Source organism: Vicugna pacos, chromosome 6 (genome assembly GCF_048564905.1).
Source record: "Vicugna pacos chromosome 6, VicPac4, whole genome shotgun sequence".
Classification (NCBI taxonomy): Eukaryota; Metazoa; Chordata; class Mammalia; order Artiodactyla; family Camelidae; genus Vicugna; species Vicugna pacos.
This window is the reverse complement of record NC_132992.1, coordinates 82,299,848-82,317,283: the sequence shown is the minus strand read 5'-3', so window position 1 is coordinate 82,317,283 and position 17,436 is coordinate 82,299,848. Positions and strand designations below refer to the sequence as shown.

At 38.2% G+C, this 17,436-nt stretch overlaps 1 protein-coding gene across 4 annotated transcripts in view; it reads right to left on the bottom strand.

Annotated features, from left to right (window-relative positions):
• Positions 1–17,294, bottom strand: part of TTC8 (tetratricopeptide repeat domain 8) — a 46,153-nt gene extending 28,859 nt beyond the window's left edge. The window contains exons 1-6 of one of the 4 annotated variants that reach the window (XM_072963563.1): positions 17,048–17,241; positions 8,434–8,463; positions 3,751–3,871; positions 2,548–2,611; positions 2,272–2,431; positions 1,968–2,057 (exon numbers count right to left, since the gene is read on the bottom strand). In XM_072963563.1, coding sequence (XP_072819664.1) covers positions 1,968–2,057; positions 2,272–2,431; positions 2,548–2,611; positions 3,751–3,871; positions 8,434–8,463; positions 17,048–17,161 — 579 coding nt within the window. In that variant the 5' untranslated portion in view covers positions 17,162–17,241. Of the gene's footprint in view, positions 1–1,967; positions 2,058–2,271; positions 2,432–2,547; positions 2,612–3,750; positions 3,872–8,433; positions 8,464–17,047 lie in introns of all 4 variants that reach the window. The other 3 variants (XM_006208184.4, XM_072963562.1, XM_072963561.1) reach the window with 3 other exon arrangements.
• Between the last annotated feature and the right edge of the window lie 142 nt (positions 17,295–17,436).

Below are 17,436 nucleotides of genomic sequence, written 5' to 3'. Positions count from 1 at the left end.
AGCAAAGGGTCTATCCATCATTTGTTACAGTCTCTCATTTTAAAATAAGGTTACTTATAACTGATCCCTATTTTTACAGAACACAAACTGGAAAGCTCAAATAATTCAACAATTTTTTTCATACTACACATACTATTTCATTAGAAAGAGACAAATGAAAAGACTAACTTTAGGACTGTCATAAAATTGCATGTATTATACAGTGGTTAAGATATTAATAATGACACTTTACATATGGGAAAATCAGGAAGTTCCTTCTGAAACAAAGTAGAGTTTAACTGCAAAGTGGGGTGTTTTTTACTTAATGTGCAGATGCCTCTATGCTCAGCCAGGGCTGAGAACCATTATTCTAATACTTCACGAAACTCATCTAGATATTTAAATAAGCACTTTCTGGACTACCTCTTGGTGGTACTACATTTGTCCATAACACCATTATTTTACGCTTGCAAAGAGGATAGCACCCCCGGAAGATATCAAGGTTATTAACCGAGAAGACTTGGAGGCAACCAAAAAAAAAGGAAAAAGAAATCAGGATAAGGCTCTCTTTTAAAAAGTACTCCTAAACCTCCATTTGTTCTTACAAAGAAAACAAGTTAAGAGCAAAGTCAGTGCTACTACTGCCATGAAAAAGATGTTACAACACCCAAGACAGCGTCAAGCAGTCACCACAGGTACTTCAAGCAATATGCCAGCATCAGAAACGAGTCCTTGTAAGTTGAGGCACGTTGGGGATCAAAGGTAGAGAAACCTGGCACTATTTCTACAACACACTAAGTAAGCGCAAAATACAGTTCAGTCTAAATCTTGTAACATAGGCCATTTTCTGTCCTGGAAGCATCTTAGTTTAATTGAGGGAAATGCCTCCACTGACTGTACTCTCTGGCTAGAAAACAGCACTGGTATCAAGTTGCCATTCAGCCACCTCCAGTAAATGGCCTAAAAAAGTCGGGAGCCAGATATTCCTCATAAAGGAAAGAGAAATAAGTAAAGCTGCATGATTCTGCTCAATGAAGCTGACTGGAATGCTGTCAAAAAAGAAATTAAGAAAAAGCACTATCTGTATTATTGTACTGATTCCCTGTTTACCAACTGGCATTTCTTTTTCTGATTTAAATTTCAAGTCTGTATGGCTAGTGTCCCTTTTCGTTTTCCCTAGAGTGTTTTATATTTAGTAAATACGTTAAATGCCAGTAGAACCGATAATATGAATGAGCTCAGCACTCACGCACAGAATTCACAGAGATTGCAGCTAAAAACCTGACCTAGGTTTACACCAGTTTCCACAAAATAACTGCTCCTGGCTCTGAATTATTCCACGCCCACCTCCAAATTTCTCTATACTGGAAAGGTCAGACACCCTCCTTTCTCTCCCTCTCCCCCACTCCCTCCCCGCTCCCTCCTTCTCTCTTTCTCTCACTCTCACTTCCTCTTCAATTTAAAGGAGCAATTTAATCTTTGAGTAGTTAGAATTATTAATGTAGTTGGCTCGCCACTGTCTGGCTTATGTAATCTTTATTGAGATGCCTGATTAATCATTAATTAGAATGAGAACATATTTTTTGTCTTCTTTTTGACAGTCCTAAAATCCTACAAGAATAGAAAATGATTTCTCTGAGAATAATCCAAGCTGAAAAATAAAAAAAAAAAATACACACATATACAGATGACCTCTTAAGCGTCATTACCAAAAGACGGTACTGCGTATCTGCTTTCTTTGTATAAATCACTGTTCTTTATTAGGAGAAAAATAATTTCCTATTATAATGCAATATATACTTTATTTCTGATTGACTCCCCCTAACTCAGTGCTAAGAGAAATTTTACATACTAGAGTAATTAAACATTTCCATTTCAATCAAGACAAGGTCTTTCCTTCACAAATTTTAATCCATTTCCTGCAGTGTTATTATTATGATAATTCTTCCAACATTACTTCACAACATAGAATAATCTTAAGTACATACCTTTGCCAATTTAGGTTTCTGGGCATATTTTGTTAAATTCAGTCTAGATAAATTTATAAAGGGTCCATCAGGACTTGTAAGCATAGAAGCCTATAGGGAAAATGATAGAATAAGAAATCTGAAACTTTCTCTTGAAACATAAATTGAGTTTAACGTGCATAAAAGTATAAAGCCAACACAGGTAAAAAGAATCATCTTTAAAAATCTTCCATCTAATTCTCTACTATGACAATAGAGAAAAATGATGTAACATAACATAAATTTCTTTAGTCATACAAGGCCAGGTAAAGGCGAGAAAATTTACCGTCCCCAGCCTGACAAATCTCCCAGATGAGCTGGTGATGGGCCGAGCTGTGTAGGCAGTTCTGGGTGTTCTGATGGCCTGTTCCATGGTGCCTGGCCTTCCACTTTGTGTGCTGGGTCTAAGGAAACCTGTAATGGGTCTTCCAGCTTGAGTGATTGGCCTGTGTGAAGATTATAAATTGTTAAAATACAAAGAAGATCAATAAAGGAAGATTCTCATACAGTCTGGTCAATCCTTAGTGGCAAAGGGTATGAAATAGGGAGCTACTGTACAGACCTGACAGCTGGACTAGGCCCTCCCGTCTGATTAGTTCCAGGGAGTTTTAAAGATGTTCCAGGACCTACGAGATGACACGGAGAACTCAATTTATAGTATTATTTATTAACCTATAAAAACTGTCAGCTAACGCAATTTTCACAAATGTGCTGGCCTGGTGAAAAAGACAATAATAAGAAATGTATCTTAGGGAAATGTGTTTGAGACTAATATTTATTGAGTACCTCTCAAGCTATTTATGCTACCACATTTAAACTTCACACCAATTCTGTAAGGTAAGTAGTATTAACCCATTTAGCAACGGCTTAGAGAGTTAAGTAAACAGGTCAACCTGTTAGTACAGCCAGCATTCAAACTCAAGACAGGCAGGCCCCAAAGGTCGAACACATCAAAATAATGTTTCTAAACTCACAGTTTATTTTTCATACAAACTTCTTCCCCGAATAAAAGACCATTTACCCCCAATATCTAGAATTTAGATATTTCAACTCCAAAAGAGCAAAATGATGGGGGGAAAAAAGACATTTTAACATGAAACATATGTATTTTTCCCCTTAATTTCCATTGAGGCATTAAAACAGTTACTACCTTCCAAACATATATACATGACTGGTAACTGTCACAAGTAATCAGTTACCAGCAAGACCACTATATGTCATGGTAATCATTCAATATCATGTGCACCAGCACGTCTGCAAGCTAGGACTAGGCTTTGGTGACAATCCTGATAGGCGGTCACAGCCCAGTATACCACTCCATCACCTCACATCATGCGTTAGGACAAATCATCTTCAGTTACTACAATGAAGCAATGTTTTCAAATTACCATTTTTTTTTAAAATATCCTTTTAGAAAACTTCTGCTGTTTGGATGCTTCCTGTGTTTAGACCGTTAGGTAAACAATCTTTTGATATATTAGATAAGCAGTTCAGATAAAATGCATTTTTATATAATATTTTGAAGTACGTAAAATAGCTTCTATTGAAAAATGGTTACACATCAATTTCACACCTTAAGTTTAAGATACTATAACTAAATTGTGTCTTTGTACTATAAGGCAGAAAAGAGACCATTTACTTAAGGTAATGCTTTTTCACATATATACGTGTTTCATGTGTATAATGCCTTATTCATATATAAAAAAATAGAGTATTGCTCCTCCTAATGGCATTTTACTTATTTAACTGAAAAACCAAGACTTACGTGGAACTTGAGCAATAGCATTTTCATCCAGTATCATTTCTGCAATTCCCTCCTGATCTACATCAATTTCATCTATGTACACCATTTCAGTTAGTGCGCGTGCCTTTAAAATCCAGGCTGCCTAAAAAGCATGGATAAGATAAAGCATATATTAAATCGCATTAGAGGTAGTAGAGGGCCTATAGAAGCTAGCCATCCTTTATTATTATCTAACTTTTTTTTAATCAAACCTGTTTACCACACTTAATGCATGATACTAATTTAAAGGGCTATGTTGACAAACTAATACAAGAAGGCAAGGTCATTATTAATCAAGAAACAACCTAGTATTAATTACCCAGGAAACAAAAGGAGTAGACTACCTGGTAGTCTTCTGACATGCCTTTTTATGAATGAAAGATCTTTATAGAAAATTTTACTAGAATAATTTGAAAACAAATAAATCTATAACCATGGTTTTCTTTCCGCCTTCCTCCTCCAGGGCCAAGTCCTTCATGAAGACTTCCCTGATGGTTTAACTCTAAACTTACTTCCCTCTTGTCTCTCTTATAAAGCAGTCTCTTTTATATACTTCTTTTATTATGTACTAACCATATTTGCCCAACACTATAACTATTTGGACATATGTTAGCCCTCTCTTCCACCAGAACACAAGCTTTTTTCCCTTATTCATTTTTTAATTTTCCCTAACACCTATGGTTTTTGTACACAGTAGGTATTCCAAACATGTTGACTTGAATTAAGATCAATCTCTCCCACTTCCCAATAACTAATCATCACAATCTTGGTTGCTTTGTGATCTAGCTGGTAGAAAACCTGCTAGAAAGAGGGGGAAAAAATGGAAAAGGTCATTAAGGAATCTGGAAAATATCTTACCAGCTTTGCTTTAGCTTGAGAAATTAGACGTAAAGGTGTACACAATTAAATATTTTGTTAAACATTTAAACCTGCTTTATCAGAAAAGTTAAATTTCTGCTTCACTACAGAACAGAAGCAGAGAGCAACAAAGCTGGGTGCCCTGAGGAAGATTTGGGGAGAAGGCAACTCATGAAGCAGCAATACAGGACTGACTCTGTTGTTTAGAGGAAGTAGCAATAAGGGAAATGTGGAAAGGGGTCAGACCTCACCAAGCTAGGAATCTGGCTGTGAAGCACGCTGAATGAAGGCAAAGGGACTGAGAGAGGAAAAGATGGAGGCTACAAGAGGTCCAAAGAGTGCTCATGTAAAGCCCTCGAGATGCATTCAATCATCAGCGCACATTTATTGAGCACTTCCTGATTATACAGCACTGGGCTAGGTTCTGAAAAATGAGTAGATTAAAACATGGATCCTAATTTCCCTGAATACATCATCTACTGGATTAAATGACAAGGCAAAGTCCTCACAGTTCATACTGCTCTGTAAGTATCTGGTGGCTTTAATTTTTCAAAAGGACGTTCTTTGCTCAGCACCCTCTGGTGGGCAGGAGGAAGGACTGCAGCACTTTCTGTGCAAACACTGAAGCAGAATGTGGGCTTCACTGGTTCATTCCCATATTCCCAGGGAGCATCTGCTACAGGCCAGGTCCTGGGAACAGAGATGAGTAAGCCACAGCCCAAGCTACAGCTCATAAGAATTTCAGTGTTATGAGGAAAGTGCTATAACAGAAATCTGGAGGATGCTATAGAAGGGCAGAGAAAGGCACCCAGCTACCTTGGGGTGGAAGGAAGGGTAATGGAGAAGAATTGGGCCCAGTGGCCAAGACAGAAGAGCGTGTGCCAGGTAAAGTGAATAGGACAAAGGCAGGCTAGCTTGAGGGCTCATTTGGAAACAAAAGAGTTGTGTTTCGTAAAAGAATCAGGTTCAGCTGAGGGAGCAGCTGAGAATAAGCTGGAGAAGAAGGCAGGGGCAGATGAGGGACCTTGTAGGCCAACATGAGGTATGTGGATTTTCATCCTGATGATGAAAAACGAAGCTTCAGAAGTATGATTTGGAGTCATAGTTAAATCAACTCTCCAAAAGCAAGTTTTTATGGTATCATTTACACAGCTGGATATTAACTATACATGCACATTTATTTTTACCTATTTTCATGTCCATACTGTTATCTCCTAGTCCAGTCCATAACGCTTCTTGACTTCCATCCTCCTACTAACCTCTCAAATACAAAAGAGGTTCAAATGCTTTAATTCAGGCTAAGCAAAACATAGGAAAGTAAATCCAGCCTTCCCTCTCCACCAAAGGAATACATGCTTCAGAAGCCAAATAGGGAGATCTTTTTAAAAATTTTATTCCATAAGAATTCACTTTTTCAAAAAAGGTAAATAGCTCTATATTTGTTTCAGTTTCTAAAATCTCACTCTTAAAAAGTAGAAACAATGATGTGAATTTAGATATTTTAAGATCTTTAATAAAATCTACTTACCATTACTTAATTTTGAATTTCATCAGTATTTGAGAATATTAATTTTCCTGACTTTCTTTCTATCCAACAAAAAATGACCTTGAAAGTCACATACCACTGCTTGATTAAACATCAGATTGTATTCAAAGAACTGCTCTGGACAGTATGAACAATTCTTGGAATTTTAATGAAAACATATTATTTTGGAGGCAAGCCAAGTATGTTTTACAGCCCTAAAATCCTCTGTCTGTTTAAAAATTTTTTTGAAGTTCAAAACTAATCAGCAATTAAAAGAAAATGCATAACAAAGTAATCCCACATTGCCCCCTGAATCTGAATAAAACTATCAACAGGTTTTTATCAGATACATTTAACTTGTTAGTAAATGACAGGGTCATGCAGTTTATGTAAATAAATTTGAATACTTATGTATTGGAAGTTCTGTGAAATCAATCCAAACAATAGACGCTTAGGAATTTTTTATAATGGAAAAGCACAGATTCTCCCAATCTAGATGAGTAATCATCACATCAATTATTTCCTTTTTTGTCTGTGAAACATAATCGCATCTCATTCACTGAGTTAGTCCACAGGACATTACTCTTGAGGCAAGTATCTGCCAGCTAACATCAGGAAAATATTGCCTTACTTGCACTACCTTCTGTGAGGTTAATCCAATTTTAGCGATTAAAACAGACATATGGAAAGGTTAAAACTCTACTGACTGAGCAAAACAGGTTTAAATTGTTCTCTTCCTCTTAATACAGAATGCAAGACCATGTAAGGCCTTTTAAGGCATGTAAGAAACAGTTTTCCTAAGTTATTCTTAGAAAAAGGCTACCAAAAGAACAATCTGTCTAAACTGATTTACACATTATGAGACTCAGTAACATGTGACACTCGGCCTATTCTATGAAAAGGAAAACTTAGGCACAGAATACTGAATTGTTTTTGTAAAGCCTCATTTATTTTGAAGTCAGAAAAACATGGAAAAGAAAGGCAAAAAGTGTGAATAGTGAACGTAAAAGAATCCAGTCAGCCTTGCTCCTTTCTTATCGCTTTTGATAACTATCCAATGAGAGATTAAGTTTAGGACATTAAAACAGGAAATATCAAATGCAGGTCCTTCATGAGCTGGTTTGAAACTTTCAAATACCATTTAAAGTTTTAAAACCATACCAACAGTGCAAATTATTGATGTTTTAATTTAATTTTAATGGAAAAAACTTCCAAAATTATGGAAAACTAAAAAGCACATTACTCTACTCATACTTTAGGTCCTTCTTATGATTTGTACACATATTATGCAAAAATATAGTTTTGCACCATCTATCAATTTGGAAACCAGGATTATGAACATTCCAATGGCAAACGTCATCCTTTTAAAGAACAGAGTACTACATTTTAACCTACTTACTATGTTTGTTTAATACTATCCAGGCCTCCATCAGAGTACTTCCTATGTTGCTTTCTTCTAAGAGGTCTGATGATTATGTATATGAACCCCATGAGTCTCAAATTGTTTATTTACCTAAAAACCACTGCTAAACTTCTCTCTCGCTTGGCAGGGCAAACACCTGGTAATACTTAAGCTCTCTGAGTTAGAGCTCTCCCATCCCTTCTTATTCCCAGACTTACTGGAAACCCTCTGAGCTAAAAGCTTCACCAGCCAGGAGTCCCCCAATCAGATCTCCTCTTCCTGGGCTCCCTCCCCACTCATCTGCTATGTCTTATCCAGTTAGCAGGTCTCTCTGGCTGCCTCCCCATTCTAACCAAGTTAATTTGGGAATTGTGTCTTCCTTTCTTCCTCACTACGCCAGGCACCTTTCTCTAAAACCAAGAACTTCCCAAACAGAGTCGGCCTACTCTTTACTCAGGACATACGGTCCTACCCATCACAGTCTTTTCAGACACTCGTGGCTGGGCCGACTTCTCGGCTCCCTGTCCCCAGGGTCCTCTGTAGCCTCCTCCTTTATTTTTCTCATCCTTCGGGGTCAATACTGGTCATTCCTATTTAAGCTTTAAGTCTTAATGAGTAGAGTGCACTAGGTCTACAAGGCCATTCATCCACAGACACAAAGTACTGGAAATACAATAGTATATTATACTATTATGTTATAGTACATCATAATGGTATATTATACATATATACCTGTATGTATAATATAGGTATAGAATGCTTGGTAGATACGGCTAATTTTATAACAGCACAAGTAAATAGGCAGCAAGTTTGCTAATCTATAGCAACAACTAAGTAATTAAACTATTCTCTAAACTAAAGGTTGCAGCTAAACCTTTACCTGAGACACTGGCAATTCAGGATCTGGTTCCTGGAAAGCATTAAGAAGGTAGTAAACATTTTCAAGAAATACAATTACTAAAATAAAAAAGTCTTAATGACTAACCAAGTATTTGTAGGTGGACTCAAACTCATTCAACTAAAACCCAAACATTAACCTTAATATTTATCCAAAGGGCTCTGAAGAGTTCTGTAAAACTAATACACACTGAAGAGTGTTAAATTTTCTCTGATTAGAAAATTCTAATTACTCTAACAGAGAGGCTATCTTAACTACTTGTTTAATGAAGTCATAGTATCTCAGGACTTAAAAATAATTTTACAACTATACCAAGGAAACATTTATTTATATTTAAAAATAAGTTCATAGTGGTTAAAACATCCAGGCTTTAAGCACTTGGGGAGGAGAAGGAAAATCCACATACTATAAACCCTTCTATTCACATAAATAATAGGATTAGTGGCTGCTGCTAAGAAATTAATTCTGACTGTAATGTCCTCTGAGAAGTTTTTGTAAATAGACTATGTAGTATGTATCAGTGCCAGGTGCTGATAAACTCAGATTTTTTTCTGTCCAAATTACATAGAAATCCACTGGATAAAAAAAGATTTATAACAAATTTATTTACTAAAAAATCTACACTTAAATGTCTATAATCAGCAGCCTCTGAACACAATCTGGGGCATATTTTACTGAGGAAGCTACTAAGAAACAGAAAAAGGAAAGAAAAACAAAGGATCCTTGCTTTCTTTGCTTTCTACAGCTCTAAAATCCAAAAAGAATACCCTAAATATTTTTTTAAGAATATATGATGTGTGCAAGCAATGTGTAAGCCATCTGGTCACTAAGTAAGGACAAGCAATTTCTGGAGCCTGACACACTGTAGCAACATGCGAGGAGAAGGCTAGACTAGGCTGGACAGTGAGGGCCCTACAGGGTGGGATTAGAGAATATCTGACATCAGCTGAACCCAACATAAAACAACAGCTAAGAAGATATAGCAACTGGGGGCTTTCGCTGCCAGTGTGCATAAGAAAGATCTGGAAAAACAGATATCCTAGATCCCACAGCCCATACTTGGAGAAACACTGATATAGGCAATAAGATGGCAGGAGAACTAACCCCTTCCATTCTTTCTTCCATTTATTTGTATACATGTCTATATGACCCATTATCTCATATGAGTCTCATAATAACCATCTCACTGAGGCAGGTAAGTGTTGTTATCCATTTTACAGATAAGGAAACACATTCAGAGATGTCATGATGTAATTTGCTCAAGGTCACACAAAGAAGCCAGAGCTCTTTCTTGCCAGTCCATCTTGGAGATAAAAAAATGAGTTGGAAATAATAAGGCAGGATTGAAGGGGAAAGTGTAGGACAGATACAAGATAAGTTCCATATAGAAGGGGCAAAAAAAAAGTTTACCAGAGTTGATTGCAGACAACGTTTGAAAAGGAAAAGAAAAGAGTTAAAGGAGACAGAGCCGCTGATAGGAAGTAAATGCTGGATGCTTGTTACCATGCAGGTAAAAATCATGTAGGGAAATGATGTGAAATGAGAAGGTCGGAGAAGAAAACGACAGCCTAGAGGATGGGAAGGTGTAGAGACAGGTGAGGTGGTGTGGATGAAGATGGAGGCAAGGCTTAACTACCAGTGAGGCTGAGAACACATTAATTCCACAACATTCTCCTGGTGCCCCTGGCACCCGGATAGGCACTAAAAACATTCTATGGGGGAAGGCACATAATTAAATAAATTACAATACAACGTGTTAAATGCTATTCTCAAGTATGGACCAACTATAGATGACTTAGATGGAGGAGAGAAAAGCAGAACACATGGGAGATAAGAAAGTCAGAGAAAAGGGAAAGAGATTATTCTGGAAATCACTGCGTGCCAATGATCTCTGAACTATATTCAACATCATTTTATCATCAATTTCACTGGACACTTTCCTCATAGATCCTTTCCAGATTACCAACAATCCTTTCAGAAAAATATAAATGACAGAATCCTACCTGCAAATGTCTCTAGCTATATAGAGGCAATCCAGCTAAACTTTTTGATTGCTTACCATGTATGTATTAATGAACTTAACCCTCACAACAACCCTTTGAGGTAGGTATATCATCATGCCCATTTTACAGATGAGAAAACTCTGAAGTCAGAGCGTACAGGTAAATATTTGAACCTAGCCACTCTCAGTCAAGAGCATGCACTTTGCTTTCTATGTGGGAGCACAGCAAGGCTAGAACGCAGGTTGCAGGCTGTGGGAAGCCCAAGGCCAGGTGCGGCTGGTCTGGAGATCCCCCAGGGGCAGCAGGACGATGGAGGAAAGAGTCAGGAAGTTCTCATCTAGAGATAGGGCAAAACTGTTTTAAAAACACTGAGACCTTCATCTTTGGGTCTCTCTCAACTATAGTTTTATGATCTAAGATAATCCACCCATATAAAAAAACCGCAAGTGAGGTTCACTTGGTTCAGCAAATTATTTCCATGGGTCAACACAGTTGAGTAGAAAGAACCAGGCCCTGCCCTAGACTCAGAAGACCTTGGTCCTCAGGGAGCTACTGAGCTGTGTGACCTTGAACACATCATGCAACCTCCATTCCCCTGACCTCCTCTCAAATTAGAGCGATAGCACCTACTTTATAGGATAACTTTCAAAATAAAATCTTTCATCTTGAAGAATATTTCATAATTTTCAGAGTCCTTTTACATACATTCCCTTAGTTAATGAAGTGTAAGGTGGTAGCACTTTCAACAAGAAGTGTCAAGCACACGGAATTTCTTTATAAAAACATGTATAAAATGAACAGAGTGCACTCGACTCTCTATTACTTCCTTTTTTGGAACTCAGAACTGACTCCCAGTTCCGGCACATCAAATTAAAACTTCTCTTTGAATCTCCTTCCAAGTGAGTGAGTAAGAAGACAGGGGCACTGCCTAGAACCAGCAAACACTCATTAGCATAAACTTCACTTCACAGCAGTTTGCTTCCTTCCCTCCTCCCTGGGGTACAGCTTTCTCTTAGGTTATTGCTGTTACTTCAGGGAATTAAGCCTCCAGTTAATTCCGAATGCGACTTCCTAATTGCCACCAATACCTACTCTGGCTAATGAGTCTACCAGCTCTGCTCTTAAACCACAGAGTTACTATTCAGAATTTAGCAGAAATGGGAAGGAAAAGAATGTAAGAGAACAGAGTAATGAATAGATTTCAGAAAATTAAAGATCTAGTGACGAAGGAGCCAAGTGGAAAGTATTCTGTAAAATTCAGCAGGAAGACAAATTCATAAAGTGAACTGCTCCACAGAGTGCAGAATCAAAAGGTTCAGTCTGGCTCTAAGTCTCCATGGCCCCAAAGAGGAAATAAATTAGATAATCATACAGAAAGATGTTTTTTTGGCTTGGATCACCGTATCATTGTCTCAGCCAACTACTAGCATACAGCTTACTGGGGACCCCTGCTTCCCTACCTTTTATCTAAACCAGTGGCTTTCAGCCTTTTCTCAACTCTCAAACCATTTACAGTAATAATCCTCTCCTCTTTGCAACATCTCTCATTATAAGCAGAGATTGGGAATGGGGAGGAAAAGATGAACTACCCCCATTCTGATGAACAGCTAAACCTCCCCACTCCCAGAATCATTGATTTTTAAATTTAATCATTTAAAAATCTCCCCTCATTTAGAAAAGTATTATCTTTAAAAAAAAAAAACCATTACCTGAAAAACCTCTGTTTTATGAACTGTTTAATTATACTGGAGCTAAAAAATCAAGGCTAGTTTTAAAGCCACGAATCTGACATATGGAACACAAAGAACAGTAATCAGATTAAGCAACTAATCAGGATGACCGACATGAGCCGTAAAAGCAAGCATCCCCTCTAGGTCACACGGCTGTGTGGAAGGCCATTTTGCATTTCACTTTTTTGTATGTTATAACTTAAACCACTTTTATCGGTCACAATTTAGAGAACACTTTGAAAAAGGACAATGCTTCTCTATGAATTGTTTACTCTTACAGTATTTTGTCAAACAGGGAAACGAAGATAAATTAATCGGTTATCCTTTATTCTTAACTGATCAGAATCTTAATGTCTTTCAGGCTTACAGACCCTGCCCTCTGTTTCTCACCATTCTGCACCTGGGAAAAGCAGTTCAGAATCCATCTGTTTCAGGAACCCTTCCTCATTACTAAACACTATGTAAATCTTCGATCTACCCTTCAGTCCTTCTGTATCCAGATAAAAATGTTTTACTCTAAAGAAACATGCTAGTCATAGTGTATCATAGCTCTCTAGCCAACGTGACTACTTTGCTTTGGCAAGTATCAAAACTAAATAAAATCCACGTGTCCTAACAGAAAGTACAAGGCACTAATTAAATATTTTTGATGAACAATACCAAAATGGTATCTCTTAAAGGAGGACAAAATGTAGAAGAAATAGCTTAGAGGTAGGCTTCATTCCAAGAGACTAACATATGACTACTGAAATGTTATCTTTTTGAAGCTCCCTGGACCAGCCTATCAAAAGATTAGCAAATAACAAATCACTTTAGAGAGGTTTTCCTCATCTGGAAAAAAAATAAATAAACAAAATCAAAAGTGAAAATTAACATAAAAAACAAAAGCTATTTTTGTTCTGGGGGGAAAAAAAAAGCAAGAGCAAAATTGAATCCGTTAGGCACTCAGAAGAAAATACTTTAATTTCCTTTCTCTTCCAGGTGTCCAGACACTGCTTCAAAGTTGCTCATTTGTACTAAAATCAGTTTAGTGGCACAGGAATGGTAATTTAAGGGGCTGCAGAGGGAAAATACTCTAAATTAGTAAAAGCCTCAAAAAACAGCTCTTGAGGTTAAAGGGGCCCATGAAGATAAACAAGCTAACTGTGGGGCTGAGGACCATCTGCTTCTGCTCTGATCATATTTCTGTTAGCTTTCCATAGATTACTTAGTCTCTCCATTTAACTAAAACAAGAAGAGCATCCTAAAAAATGCCAATGATGATAATTACTATCAGAAACACTCTCCTGGAGCAAATCCAGGAAGAACTTGCTCAACTGATTTAAAAGAAACTGACCCTCGAAACAAAAAAAGAATTAAGAATGTCCATAATGCAATTACATTTATTTGAAAAGATGAATACATTTAAGACCCTATGGTGCTATGAATTAAGGATGGGGGGGCAGGGAGAGGCAAAAAGCATCAGGTGATCAACTAGGGTGATCTTCATAAACAGAGGGGAAGTTGGCACACATAAAAAACATCATCCAAACGCATATGCAGTCGACACACTCATTCAGCCAATACATAAGGAAAGATCCTGGGTACCAGATTCTGTGCCATTCCACAGATCTGCTGTCCTGGACTCACATTCTAAGACAAAGAAAGAAAATTTTCAAGCTCTTATTCAAAGGAACTTCCTTAAGCTTCCTAAAGATCTTCATTACATACATCCACCCTCTAATATAAATATTTAAATTCTTTTTAATTAATTAAGGAAAAGGCAAGATTTCTTTAAGCTTGGGGAAATCATACTGGAAAATATTTCCAAAATGAAATAACAATTGGGCACAAAATATACAAATTGGTGCTAAGAAAAGCACACAGTGAAAAAGCACAATGTTTGAAGGTTGGATCAAAGAATAACAGGAGTAAACTTGTGAACTTTTCAGAAGCCCTATCCAGGCATGCAAAGGCTATTTTGGTAAAGTAACATCAAGTTAAAACTTCTGTTTCTGGTCAAGTGTTACTCATCATTCTGACAATATAAATAGTTCCTCTTCAAATAAACTACCCCAGCATAACAAACAAAAAGAATTAGAAAGGAAAAGAATATCATAAATTTCTTCCAGATCTGGTACAGATTCTCCTAGGCCTTCGCTGATATTTGTAGGAGCTGAACATATCAAGCCCTGCTTATAATAATAAAACAGTAACAAAAAATAACATTTAAAATATCTAGGATATTAAAATTAATTATGTATCACATCATGAAGTATTATTTCAAATCCACAACAAACAGGATGGTAGAATAGACCAGGACATAACAGGAGCTATTGCCATAATGATCTTAACCACGTCAGTGGTTAACCAGTGACAGCAGCAGTATTTCCCAGTATGAGCCTGTCTTTTTTCCTTCAGTAGCATTACCAAAATCAGATCCACTAAACACACATACCTTGTAACAAGTCTTAATCTTCCAAGAGGGCCAGCAAGGCCTAAAGGAAACTGTGAAAGAGGCTAAATAAAAGATGCAACTTCTTACCTTATTTAGCTGCTAATTTGGGAAATTTTTAATCAAGTACTTAATTTGTTCATCCTAGTCTTCCCAGGTACAAGGAAAGGAGTCAAGATCTCCTCTTAACCACAGACCCTTCTTAACCATTAATAAAGCACTGCTGCTTTGCCTATGCACTTCCCAAAGGATAAGTATGCACCTCTGTCCCCTAAAAAAGGAAGCAGTCAAGGGTCAAATAAGTTTCAGAATACTGTCTTACTCAAAGTTAGGCTGGTTTCCTTCCTTCAAGACTTCTCAGAGCCTTTGATCCAAGTACACAGATATGTCAAGTTCTTAACCATTCAGCTAAAACTTTGAAAAAGGCACAGTAGATGGGAAAACATACTGGGAAAAGTTCGGAAACACAGAGTTCTGAAAAATTAGGCTACCTAAGCACCAAAGAAGCGACACAGTATAGACAAAGGGAATGGGTTTACCAGCTTTGTAACTTAGGACAAATTACTTCACCCTGTGCCTCAGTGCACTCAGTCTTGCAAAATGGAGGAAATCGTATCGACTTCCTAAAATAGCTGAGGATTAAATGAGATAACACATAAAACCCTCTGAACCAAGTGTAACACAGAGTAGATACTCAATAAACTATTATTTTTGTTACCTACTTTGCAAGATTGTTGTAGGCAAAGAATACATAGAATTTATGCCTGGCAAGTAGTAAGCACTCAATTAAAGGTCCCTGGATTATCACTATGACTATGCCATTAAGATTATAAGGTCTTAACCATTAATAAGAACACTGCTGGTTTGCCTGTAACACATTTCCCAATGTGACATCTCCTTAGGGTGATAACAACAAAGATATCTGACCTTTGCCCACTGCCAAAAAAGGAATCAGAGATCAAAGAAGTTTCAGAACTATTCATCAAAGTTAGGCAAAATTAAGCTTCTTTCTACAAAACTTCTCAGAGCTTTTACTATGCATCTTGAATCTCTAGGTAGGGAATACACATTTCGCAAATGTGTATTCCCTACTGAGAACTCTTGGGACTATTGTTCTGTGGAAAACAAAATGGAAACTACCCTAATTCAACGGAAAAACAGAACAATGTCTGGTCCATCACTGGTTTGTATCAAACTTGGCTTGTACAGCTGTAAAGAGGTCAATATTTTGTCATGGTTCCCAAATATATTTGATGTTTTGTTTTGTTTTACAGCAGCATTTGTGTACTACTGTGCCAAGAAACACACTTGGAAAAACACTTGTCTACAGAAATGCAGTCCTGTTAATGAATATGAACTAACACAGACAGAACCTAACAAAGATTGTTCTACGGGAGATGTACTATCTATCTAAAGGCCAAAATATTCACCTTTACAAGTTATCCTCCATCCATTTGCTGGGAGCTAAGGCAGAACCCAGTAACCGTTTTCACACCTCTGTTTATGTAACTCCCCTCAATTTTCCTTTTTTTTCTAACATCTCCAAGGCAACACCGCTAGAGAAAAAGCTGGGAAAGTGAAACTTCAAAAGTACATTCTGCATTTACTAGAAGTATTAACAAACTATCACAGCTCTGCTCCTCTTCTCCCTTTTCCTCCTTCTTCTGCCTCTTCCAGGAACTACCTGCCCACCACAGTCGTAACTTTATACACATAGCATGAGATCTTTTCCACTCCTTTGTTTAATATTATACTTGATTTAAGAGAACCTAAAACAACTACTATAATCAATGCCATCACTCCTTCTTTGGGGGTACTTTTTTCCCCATCCCTCCCTCCTGATAATAAATGTATCTTTTCCTCTCCTGGATTCTCATCTCTCTAACTTGAATTATTTGCCTCAAGTTGCACTCAAGACCTAGAATCCAAGGCTCCCCACTTTTGGACGACAGTCTTATGATGAAATGGAAGGATCCGAAGTTTGATCCGAAAGAAAAAAACAAAGCTATTTGAACAGGGATGGGTGGAAGTTACAGATATTTATGTTTATACACAATTGTTTTAGAAATTAACAACGCACATGCAGCGAGCTTAAGAGCCCATCCATATGCAAGTATAAATGGACAAAGTTCCTCACCAAAGTGCTCCTTTAAGGGACATTTAAAGAAAAGGGACTGTTGAAGTTGGAGGAGGAGGCACTCAGGGCACAGCACTCGTGGGTCCCAGAGGGTCTCAGGGACGCCGCGGGAATGGACCCGCCAGTCATGGCTGGGGGAGGGGGGAGTCTCGCTCCAGGTGTCTGGGCTGACCACACGGTCAATCTCGCCCTGGACCTTCCTCCCTGAAGCCCCCTCCCGGGGACCTGGGGACCCCCCCAGAGCCTCTCAGTCTTGGCGGGATCCACAAGGCTGACGGGGTCCGGCCCGTACCTGGTCATATGGGGACTTCTCCAGCATCTGCGTGCACAGATCGGCGCAGAGCTGGAACTTCCTGCGCCTAAAATAGCTCCAGGCCAGGAGCAGAGGCTCCATCTCCGGGGCCATGGCTGCCGAGGGCCGGCCGCGAAGGACCAGGGCCGGGCCCAGGCAGGGCGGGGGAGGCAAGCAGGCGGCGTCCAGCTCTGCCCGGCAACGCAGGGCGGCAAGGGCCTTTCCAGAGAGGCGCCCCGCATTGCGCCTGAGAAAAGAAGAAGAAAACCCACCGCGAGCAGAACTCAACAATAGGGCTTGCCAAACCGTGGCTTTTTTTTTTTAGTGTATACTTTTAAAGGCTACATATTTAATTAATTTCGAGAAGAAGGCATCGTGGCTAAATTGAG